General features: G+C 43.8%; 1 protein-coding gene across 2 annotated transcripts; it reads left to right on the top strand.

Annotated features, from left to right (window-relative positions):
* Nucleotides 1–242: 242 nt before the first annotated feature.
* Nucleotides 243–10,952, top strand: LOC135449740 (nucleolar RNA helicase 2-like). Of its 2 annotated transcripts, none has more exons than XM_064717044.1 (15): nt 243–406; nt 913–1,176; nt 1,861–1,936; nt 2,624–2,802; nt 3,776–3,893; nt 4,709–4,894; nt 5,342–5,487; nt 6,184–6,333; nt 6,842–7,003; nt 7,718–7,837; nt 8,575–8,648; nt 8,840–8,999; nt 9,303–9,437; nt 9,816–9,860; nt 10,363–10,952. In XM_064717044.1, exons 1-15 carry the CDS (start codon nt 302–304, stop codon nt 10,579–10,581), a joined length of 2,139 nt encoding a protein of 712 aa, XP_064573114.1. In that variant the 5' UTR covers nt 243–301; the 3' UTR covers nt 10,582–10,952. The 2 variants fall into 2 exon arrangements, with proteins under 2 accessions (XP_064573114.1, XP_064573113.1); XM_064717043.1 differs by having other exon boundaries at nt 910–1,176.
* Nucleotides 10,953–11,550: the final 598 nt, after the last annotated feature.

Raw genomic sequence — 11,550 nt, 5'->3', positions numbered from 1 at the left:
CCGGGACGAGCCGAGCCCTCATGGCAGACCTGTCATGGCGGCCGCCCCCTCCCAGCGTGCGGCGCGCGCAGGGTGCGCCGGGACTTGCAGTCCTCGCGTTGTCCCCCGGGGCACGCCGGGAGTTGTGGTCCCGCTCTAACGGCCGCAGGCGATTGGCTGCCGGACGGCGTGGCCCCGCCCCCGCGCTGCCGGATCCACCGTCCATTGGCTGGTGGGCGCCGGGGCCGCTCGGAGCGTGACGCGCGGCGGGCGCGCGGCTGGTGCGGAGCGCGGCGTGGCGGAGCGGCGGCGGCGAGCGGAGATGCCCGAGGCCACCCGGTGCAGCAGCAGCAGCGGGGCCGAGTCGGGCTCCGACTGCTCCATGGACACCGAGGGGGTCCCGGAGAGCGGCCGCCGGCGGCACAAGGTACCAGGGAAGGGCTCCGGGTACGGCCTGGCCGCGCCCGCCCGCTGGGGCCGGCGCCCGGCGAGCCCGGCCTCGGGTGGCGGCCGCCCGCAGCGCCGGTGGCGCGGGCCGGGCCGGGCCGGGCGTACGCGGCGCGGCCGCGGGGCGGCCCCGGCCGAGCGGCCACGTGCGCGGGCGGGCCGGGCCGAGGCCTCCTCGCCGCGTGTCGGGGCGGCCCCGCCGGACGCGCTGGGCCTGCCGGAGCCGGCCGGGAGCCCGGGACGCGCCTTGCCCGGCGCCCGGAGCGGGGCAGCGCCCCCCAGCCGAGGCCCGGTGGTCTCGTGGTCGGTAACGTGTCTCCTGAGCGGCGGCGGCCGGCAGGGAGCTGTTGCCTTGTGTCAGCCACCGCCCCCGTCAGTAACTAGAACGTGCGCTTGAAGCTTTAACTGTTCTGCGCCCTCTTCTCTGTTCCGTGTCGCTTGGATCCACGAGCGTGTGTTTTCATTTGCTCTGTGCCTTGTCAGAAGGAGAAAAAGGAGAAGAAATCTAAACGCCGGGACAAGTTTCAGAGGGGAAAGACTCAGACAGATGACAGCGAGGAATCGGATGAGGAGCGTTATGCCCCGAAAGCCAAGAAATCAAAGAGTGTCAGTAAACAGAACGGTCACACGAAAGAGGAGAGCGTGGAGAAATCGAGATTGTCCTTAAGCAGCAAATCCTCCCGCAGGAGCCGGCAGAGCAGTTCCAGTGAAACGTCAAGCGAGAGCGACAGTGAGAGCGAGCAGGATCAGGTAAAGCTCATGGCTGGTTTTAGTTATAGGGATGTGTTAGGGCTTTTAACTCCTGCAATGTAGCACACCCAAATTTAGAAGGGTTATATTGAATTTCATCCCCTTTTCCAAATCAGTCCAAAGTGCTGTAAAATGTCAAGATTTAAAGTCCTTGAATTGCTCAGTCTGCTAAGAATTTTCAGGAGTTTTTAATTATGAAAGTGCTGAGGTGTTGGAGCAGTGCATCGTGGTTTCCTCACTTCAGCAGCCTGGTGCTGTGGGGCTGTTGCTGGACAGACAGATTGCACTGAGATAGAGTTAAAATATGATCCAGCATCACGAGGTGTGTGTGATTTTTGGGGTTGTCCTGCACAGAGCCTGGAGTTGGACTTGGTGATCCTTGTGGGTCCCTTCCAATTAATGATATTTTATAATTCTAATTCATTGTTTGCAGTTTTGGTTTGAGTGTTTTGCTTCACTGTGGTGTTAGATATGAAACAGCCTTAACCTACAGATCACTTTTGCTAACTTTGTCCAGGTTTGAAATAAGATGTTAAAACAAGGCTCTTTAGCCACAGCTGTGACACTGTCCCTGAAGAGTATGACACCAGTGCCTGTGCTGAATTTACTTGAATTACCTTGAATTTACTGACAGTCATGTGATATTCATGTGGAATCTTACCTGAGTTATTGTTTACCTAACAGGAGCTGACTGGAGAACAGAAGGAGGGTGCTTTCTCCAATTTTGCTATTTCCAAAGAAACTGTCCAGCTTCTTCAAGGTAAGTTTCTTGGCAAGGTGTGACCATAGAATGTTGTGTTTTTATGCTCAAACCCCCGTGATCAATAAGCTTTGAGATGTGCTCTGCTCGTGCCCATACCAGCAGGGATGCTGTGCAGCAGCCATTGATTGCCTGCTCTAAATACACCTTTGAGCACACAATTTCCTGTTTGCAGTGTTGTCCAGTTCAGCCTTTGCAATAAAATTCTAAACTACACGAGCCAAGGAAAAAAATTATATGTGAGAACTTTTCAGTTAAAGGTTATTTTGGTGTGAATAAAGGAAAACCAATTATATTTAGTATCTGAATTAGTAAAAATTAAGAACAGAAGGGATTTTGAGGTGTGAATTATTTGAAAGGAAGAGGTTTTCACAGATAGCTGAGGAGTATTGCATAAATAAAGGCACAGTGCTGACAGTCTCTCATAAAGGCTGATAACTTCCTCTGTCCTAGCTAGCACTGTGTCTGGTGGGGTGAAGTGGCAGAATAAAACTGACAGTCCCAGGGCACTCTTTGCACATGACTCATCTGATCAAATAACTCAGTGGAGGTGATGATACACTCCTGACATACTTTAGAGTTGATGGCAGTTCTTCTTGCAATAATTTTGCAATGATGTCCAGTGAAGAGTATGAAAGAACAGTTGTAAAATGACCATGTTAAGGAACTCTCTTGCAATTGCCCCAGCTCGAGGAGTGACGTACCTGTTCCCTGTGCAAGTGAAGACCTTCAACCCCGTGTATTCTGGCAAGGATGTCATTGCTCAGGCACGGACTGGGACAGGGAAAACATTCTCCTTTGCCATTCCCTTGATTGAGAAGCTTCAGGGAGACTCACAGGAAAGAAGAAGAGGCCGTCCACCAAAGGTAACTGTGCCTGCCTAGGATGGTGATTTGCTTTGTCTGGCATCTGAATGATTCAGGTATTTCAGGTCTGTGCAGGGCTAAGCTAACCCACATTAAAGGGGATTTGAAAGCTGTGTCCACTGCATCCTGTGCTGCCTCCCAGCCTCTGAGGAAGAACAAGCAGCTCAACAGCTCTATCCACTTGTCAGTTCCTTTTTCTGCCACAGGGAGACCAAAACTACAGGTGGACAACGTGTTCCTGTGTAATTCTGCTCAGTCACGTTACCAGTTGAGGGCTAGTGGCTCCTGGATGCTTATTTTTCTCCTAAATTGCTAACAGATTAGTTACTAATTGTAACTTGACAGCTTGTTAAAAGCTGTCTACTCAAACATGTTTCTTTCTAAAACACGTAAACAGTGGGAGGTTTTAAAAATAGACTTAGTTTCACTAGGAACACCACCAAATGTTGAAGCTTCTGCTCCAGGGAATGCAGATTTGTTATGAGCTGTGTTCATTCTGCTAAGAATACCACGTGTGGTTTTTCACTGAATTCCTGTGATGCCTCCAAAAAACCTAGAGAGGCCAAAGCTCATTAATATTTTCTGTTTAATAATTTAATAACATGCTCATTAATAATTTCTGTCAGTTTGTTCCATCTTGTCAGTCATCTCACAGATCACCTGAAGGGCCTTCCAAAAGTAGCACTGGCAGTTTGGTGTGCATCTGCCTGTCACAGTTCTAAATAAGATTTAAGTCCCTCCTATCCTGTTCAAAAAGAAGTTAGCCTGTCCTAAATGAGTATGTGTTCAAGAGTTTAATGATGTTACAAGAGACTTGAGCAGTGTGTTTCTCCAGTGTGTTTCTCTCAAATTTTAAAAAGATTTTTTTAATATTTTACAAAAGGTCAGATCTAAATTAATGATGGCAAGTCTAGTGATTTCTTGGCAGAAGCCATGCTGAGAAAACATCTGTTTTGTCATTTTTTCTCTGCAGGTTCTAGTTCTTTGTCCAACAAGAGAGCTGGCAAACCAGGTTGCCAAAGATTTCAAGGATATCACAAGGAAGCTGACAGTCGGTTGTTTTTATGGAGGAACTCCCTATAATGGACAAAGTAAGTGACTCTTAGGACTAATAATTTAAATATTATTGGGTCTTTCCAGACACACAGTTATAGCTCAAAAGCTGGAGACTATTAATGGGAAATTCAGCAGTTCAAAGTGTATCTTCTTGTGGAGATAAATAGCTGTGGTTCTCAGTTTATATTCTTGGTGTTACTTATCTCCTCATGTACCTTAAATAAAAATGGAACAGTATGCTGTGTGTGTAACCTGTATCTAGGTTTAGATTCTTGGAAACCCATTTTCATTAAAGAAGTTTAGTCTAGTTTAGTTAGCTGTGACTGGGTAGGTGTTTTTGCATGTGGTAAGGGATATGTAGAGGATTTGTAAATTGTTGTGATAGCATAATTTACTGCCTTGGTGATTGTAAACAAGGAATGAGAGTGAGCTCTTTCATTGTGATACATCTTGAGACATTAGGGATGATTTTTTTCAGAACCTCAGGAAGGAGTAGATTTCAGTAATTGGGGTAGTTTAATAAATATTTTTTCAAAAGTCTCCAGTTAAAGTAGATAATTTGGGAGGAGCTGACTATTTCTAAAGAATATTAAAAGAAGCTCACCCTTGCTGCTTTAAAGCACAGGGAGAGGGAAGGGTGGTAATGGTAAGTTCTTTTTTTTTCCTTCTGGAAGAGCAGTAGATTTTCTACCTTACATTTTTTCCAGCTTTTCTCTTCCAGTTCATCATTTGTTCTCACTTTTGTGAGGAGAGTACTTATGAATGGTTTAAGAAGCTGTTGAGTTGTGTAATAACTAAACCAGAGAGTGCTCCCTGGCTCACTGCTGACTGTGTGTTCCCTGTTTGCCAGTTGACCTGATGAGAAGTGGCATTGACATTTTGGTGGGCACCCCTGGTCGGATCAAGGACCACCTGCAGAATGGCAAGCTGGACCTCACCAAGGTCAAACACGTTGTGCTGGATGAGGTTGACCAGATGCTGGACATGGGGTTTGCTGAGCAAGTGGAAGACATTTTACGAGTTGCATACAAAAAGGGTAATCTCAATATTGAAGCAAATATTAAGAAATATTAATAATAATTTAGTTGGCAGAAATTCAGGTATAAGGTGATTTTGTTTAGAAATGACTGAATGTTATTGTGAATATGTGAGAGTCATTCACAGAGCTTGGAGTCCAGTGCTTAGGGGTCTGTAAATAAATGTCTTTGGCACCTATCTTTAAGTTGTGCTTAGACTTCTTCAAATTCACTGCTTGAAAACAGACTGGAGTAACTTTTTCATAATCTTGAAATGATTTAGACTTTCTAGAATATTTTTTACTCCAGGTGTTGGTAATGCATAAATCTAAAAAGCTCAATTGGCTTCCTTACATCAGGTACTGATATTTATCCTCATTTTTAATCACCCATATAATCAACTTGTGTACATCTGTTAGGTGAAATGTATGAGGTTTGTGAAGCATTGTTTTGTTTTTTTTGTTAAGATTCTGAGGACAATCCCCAGACACTGCTGTTCTCTGCCACTTGCCCACACTGGGTGTATGATGTGGCCAAGAAATACATGAAGTCCAGATATGAACAGATTGACCTTATTGGGAAAAGAACTCAGAAGGCTGCTACAACAGTAGAAGTGAGTAAGCTCATGTGAAACATTTTCAGGTTTTTTCCCTTTTCTTTTCTGCTACAAAAGTCACCTCTTCCTAAGGTGCATTGTCTCAGTGATGAAAAAAAATTCAGAATTTTTTCCAAGCATAAGGCACCTTACAGCTGGTCAAGTTGGTTTGGGGTTTAGGATCTGTCTTCTCACATCACAAGTAGAAAGAAGATTTTCTTGTCAGTTTTGTGGGTTTTCAGAGAAAAGCAGAACCTGAATTTAATCAAGCTGTAAGAAAAAGGCACTCATGAACATCAGCCTGCTGCTTTTAATTCTCCATGGACATCCCAGCTGGCTTCTGGTGTTCTGTATGCAAGATACTTTTATTTCAAACTTCCTGTAGTATCTCACCTCAGCAGCCCTTTGCTTGCTGTGCAGTAAATACCATAGCAAGGAATATAATACATATATGGAATATAATATATATATAATACATACATGCTAGAGGCCTGATTTTCTCTCACTGTAATTATTTTGCTGAACATTGGACTAATTTTGGTGGGCATAAATAAGAACCTTATGGATTTTGGATGTTCCAGGATCATGAGTTAGCACATTGTCTCCATCAGGAAACTGTATAACTCTTTACTATTTCTGTATTTAACAGTTCCAAATATATTTTAAAAGAATTTTAACTTTACAGAAGCTAATCACTGGAATTTTTTTCTGTAGCATTTGGCAATAGAGTGTCACTGGTCTCAGAGAGCTGCAGTTATTGGAGATGTCATTCAGGTCTACAGTGGCAGCCATGGCAGGACCATTGTCTTCTGTGAGACCAAAAAGGAGGCAAATGAACTGGCTCTGAATGCTTCAATCAAACAGGTATTTATCAGGTGGATTAAGTAACAAAACCTGTCAGAGATGCATCAAGCCCATGTTGATACCAGACCTATGCTGAGTAAGTTTTAAAGAGAGAGTTTCAAAGTGCATAGGGCAGGCTTTTGTGTGTGGCCAGATAGGATTTCACTCTTTCTCATAGATATAAAACAAAAATTGTAGATTATTAATTTGACACAGCCAAGCATTGCATAGATGCTGTGGATGGCAAGTTAGGGCAGGGTTTTCATATGTCTCAGTAATTAGACATGAGCTGAGACACACATTGTCTCAGTTCTGTTTTCCTGCCATTAAAGGCCTTTGAGGTATATGAATAAGAATTACTAAGTACATATTGTGAGACACCTAAAATATGAAATCAGGGAATTCAGTTCTTCTTCTTTACCTTGCCACTCAGTACCTATCAAATACCAAGATTTTGTGCCCAAAACTGACCATAGAATGGAGCACTGTCTTGGATTTTGGTATGACTGTAAATAATACTGTTTTTCAGGATTGCCAGTCGTTGCATGGTGACATTCCTCAGAAGCAGAGAGAGATCACACTGAAGGGTTTTAGAAATGGTTCATTTAAAGTTCTGGTTGCAACCAATGTAGCTGCCCGTGGTTTAGATATCCCAGAAGTTGACCTGGTTGTACAGAGCTCACCACCAAAGGTAGGAGACTGTTATGTTGGATGTTTTGTAATAATCTGTACTCTTGTTTTCAAGTGGTATAATGCTACCAGCTGATGGTATTGATCACACAGAGTTCATCAGCTTTGTGCTTAAGGGAGAGAAACATCCAGATACGTAGAAGTAGTTTCTTCGAGGATTTTTTGGGAGTGTGTCAGTCCCTAGTATGTTTAAAAATTATTTCGTTAAAATGTCTTCTTTTGAGGCTGTTCAAAGCCTTCCTTGGAAGCTGGGTGTGGTGATTGCAAGGCTGGGAGCAGTGGGAGGAATGATTTTCTTGAATGGGGGTGAATGTGAGGTGTGGACCGCAACCATGAGAACATTGGTGCTGAAATTCTGAGGGTTTAAGAGAAACAATGTAATGTTTCAGTGAAGAAGATACTAATACTTGCAAAAATGCTGCTGTGGATGTGCAGGAGGGGAATGGGTACACACACTCCAAATGTGGGGTGATGCATAAAGAAAAGTTGATCCATGCTCATGGCTTTGGTTTTCAAGCCATGATTTCTAGATGATTATGGAAAAGCCTGTTTGGTCGATATTAGTGAAACAATGTTTTATGATTTAATTCTGTGATGCACTTGCTGTGCATTGTTCAGGCCTAGCTGTAATGGCTGCTGTGGGTGCTGTGATGCAGTGGACTGATGCAATGGCAGTGCATTAGGTGACTCACAGGCCCTCCCTCTGTTTCTGAAGGATGTGGAGTCCTACATCCATCGCTCGGGGCGCACGGGCCGCGCCGGCCGCACTGGGATCTGCATCTGCTTCTATCAGCGCAAGGAGGAGTACCAGCTGCGACACGTGGAGCAGAAAGCGGTATGGCACAGCTTGCTTCTCACTGCCACGCTCCTGTTGGTTAAACTGCACTTTATAGAGCACCCAGAGGAGCCTTGGGTACCTTGAGGAGTGGCTGCAGTGCTCAGCACAGCAGGGAGAGCACTGCAGATTCTAACACCCACTGCTTTTCAGCAAATGCCACTAAGGCTGTCCTTGTGGGAATGAGAAAAAACTCGCAGTGTTTCTGTGTGGTGTTCACCCTGGTTATCATCTGTCAGTGATGTGCATATGTGCAGCTCTCCTGAGAACTGTTACTTGCATTTTTGCACTTTGTGCAGTGTTCCATATGCTACTTTCCTCAACAATTGTGTGGTTGTGATGAGATGGTTTATTCCTGGCACATAAAGCAGTGTTACATTTAGACTAAGGCTCTGTAATTTGTACTTAAATCCAAATCTATTAGACTAAAAGTAGTAATTTAAAATTTGTAGGACTGTGTTTCCCCCAGAAATGTACCAAAGTGGTTTCTGTTTTCAGTCTAAAATCACTGAGTCATTTAAACTGACCTGGTACATAAAAGCCTTTTAAGTGTTACTGTTTTCCTGTAAGCTTAACCTTACAATTTTCACTAGGAAAAATTGGAAATTTAAAGGTGAAAATAAGAAGAAAAATGACAGGGTTAAATGCTTGTTGTATTGGAGTTCAGCACTGCTTCTTTAGAACTGAATGATTTTTGGTCTGCAATTTTTATTTGTCTTTTGGCTTTTAAATTTCAGGGCATTACATTCAAGCGCGTTGGTGTTCCTACTGCAACAGACATAATAAAGGCTTCCAGCAAAGATGCCATGAGGTGTGTTTGGGGACTCAAGCCCTGCTGTATCCTCCTGCCTTCTTCAGAAGGGCTGTTTGAATTATTCTTTACTGTCTCTTTGAACTTTCTGTTTGAGCACTGTTGAAATCTTGGGCTACTGTGATTTTTTTTCTATTCCAGAGCCTACTGGTGCATAAATTGTTCGTATTTTTTTTGCTTTAACTACTTAGGTGCCTGGATTCTGTTCCTCAGACTGCTATTGAGTATTTCAGAGAATCTGCTCAGTTGCTGATAAAAGAGAAGGGACCAGTTAATGCTCTGGCTGCAGCCCTGGCCCATATTTCGGGTGCTACTTCCATTGAGCAGCGCTCACTGCTGAACTCGGATGTGGTAAGGAAGGGCCTGTGGCTTAAATCTTGTCTTGAAACTGGAAGGAAGCAACACACCTCTGTGTTGTGTGAATAGAGAATTATTTATCTCCTGACCATTTTGTTTAAGGACTACACTTTAGCCACTAGGAACTACTGGTTTTGTTAAAAGCAATAATATAGTGGCTGTAAGGATACCTGGTGTCCTGAAACACTACCTACTTGAAGATTTAATTATAAACTGTAAATTGGCAGGTTTCTCCTGTCTGATATATGCTGAAGCTTATTCCTGTGCCTGAGTGGAACATGCCCCGTTTCTCTTTAGGGGTTTGTTACAATGATACTCCGTTGCTCTGAAGAAATAAGCAACATGAGCTATGCCTGGCGAAGGCTGCGGGAAGTGCTGGGCGATGATATTGATCGGAAGGTGAACAGGATGTGTTTCCTCAAGGGAAAAATGGTAACTTTCTGGTTTGTTTCTTTGATACTGGGCTCTTCTGAGTGCAGCCTTTTCTTAGCAATTGTCAGGGGAGCTGTTTGGTCTTTTTCTCTATTCCAGGCACTGTTGATGCTGGGCCTCAATCTGTTTTTTAGTGCTTAGGGCTCTGCTGGCATGCTCAGGAGGTAGGATAATGCATGGCTGTGGGGATAGCAGAAAGGGTGCAAGGTATGAAGCGTGTTAACTCTGCCTTAATGACAAAACAGAAAAGTGTTTCTTAGGACAGTCAGTTCTAAAAGTGCCTGCCTGTCAGGTGTAGAATTGTGGGCTCTCTTGTTTTTAGTTGCAGTCACTTAAAATGCTTACCTTGTATGCATTAAAATGATTCTTTCTTTTTAGGGTGTGTGCTTTGACGTTCCTGTGGCAGACCAAAAAGACATAGAGGTACGTTCATTGCAAATTCCGTGTGCAGCAGGCTGAAGGTGAAACTGGCTGGGCTGGGTTAGGCTGAAAACATTATGTAGCCTTTATCCTGCCTTTCCTAGTGGCAAAAGGGATTGCTAGGGAGGAATTAAAGAACACAACAAGCTCACAGTGTTTCTTTTCTAAGGCATTCTCCCGTGACCAAAAGTCTGTAACTTGAAACATTAGCACTGACAAAAGTGGTGCTGGATTCATCTTTGTAGGCTGCAAGCTTTAATCCCCTTTTCTGTATTCCCTGCCTCTGGTTTTCACCCAGAATTCTCTCCACAGTAAAAGGAATTCAGATTTTTGCTTGGTAGCCGTTAATATAACCAAAATTATTGATCCCTTCAGTTAGAAGCTTGAACCCCATACATCAGCTCACAATTTTACTTTTTCAGTTGGGCAGGTTTAATGATTATTACATACCCTGTGTCTGCATTCCTAGAATTTTAACCTGCTGTGTCTGACTCCATTCCCACAGGCAAGGTGGGAAGATTCAAAACACTGGCGTTTGTGTGTGGCCACCGAATTACCAGAGCTGGTGGAGTCTGCACGAGGAGGAGGAGGAGGAGGAGGCAGTGGTGGAGGGAATGGCCGAAGCTTCTCCAGCTCCAGGAATGGTCGGCGTGGTGGCTCTGGTAGAAACAGGTTCAGGAGCAGAGGCCAGAAACGAAGTTTCAGCAGAGCCTTTGAACATTAACTTCAACAATTCAGAAGTGAGAAAAAAATGGGACTGAAGTATTTTATATTACATTACACTAGGCTGTTTCTGTGTGTCCGTACCATTGGAGAAAATACTTCATTAAGATATTTTTTTTTGTCAGTACTACTTTGCTCATAAACAAGGTTCTGTTCATTTAAAAAAAAAAAGTACAAAGGAAAAAAAACCCAAAAAACCTGCAAGAAAAAAATAATTGTTTCTTTTGTTTCTCATATTGCTCTTTGAATCTTTCCATAATATGTCTGTTGCGTTCAAAACTGTAGCCTGGTTCACTGTATAATACATAGATCTGAATTGCTGCTCAAACCTGTACATTTTCTGACGAAATTAAATATTATTTTACAACTTCATATTTTGTTGTGACGTATTTGAAGCAGTATTTTATAGGTGGAGATGTGGGAAGGTGCCAGACTGGGGACTGGCAGCAGGAGCCCTTGAAAGAAAAATAAATCCATTTGGTTTTTATTTTGTGGATTTGTAATGAAGCTCTTCTTTCCCTAAAACATAGTAGTTAGTTTCTGTCCCAAGTTATCACTCCTTATAAAATGGGGGTAGGAAAAGCAGTTTCAAAAGCATTAGGGGAAGCCTCCTGAGGAGCAGGACCTGTGAGAGAGACCCATAACCCTGTGAGTGTTGCAAAATGTGGAATATGTCAAGTTTATCACGTTGGTAAGGATGTTCTTCAGTGTAAGATCTTAGTATGTTTTCAAGCCTATCAGTGGAACGAATAGCAGCGGCCCTTACTCAAGGACATCCTGGAGCTAACAAGCTTTAAGGATAAAGTGAATCAGTATGTTGATGTGTACAGTGTTGGGTTGGCAAAATACTCAAGGTCCGCATATCCTATGGGTGAACAGTGTTTTAGTATTGTAACTAAAAATCAGGGCTGTGGGTCAGAAAGCTGCCTACCTAGGGGGTCAAGTCCCTTTTCCCGAGCATGAGGAGACG

This window comes from Zonotrichia leucophrys, chromosome 6 (genome assembly GCF_028769735.1).
Source record: "Zonotrichia leucophrys gambelii isolate GWCS_2022_RI chromosome 6, RI_Zleu_2.0, whole genome shotgun sequence".
Lineage (NCBI taxonomy): Eukaryota > Metazoa > Chordata > Aves > Passeriformes > Passerellidae > Zonotrichia > Zonotrichia leucophrys.
Note: the sequence above shows the minus strand (reverse complement) of the source record. Positions and strands in the feature narration are given on the sequence as shown.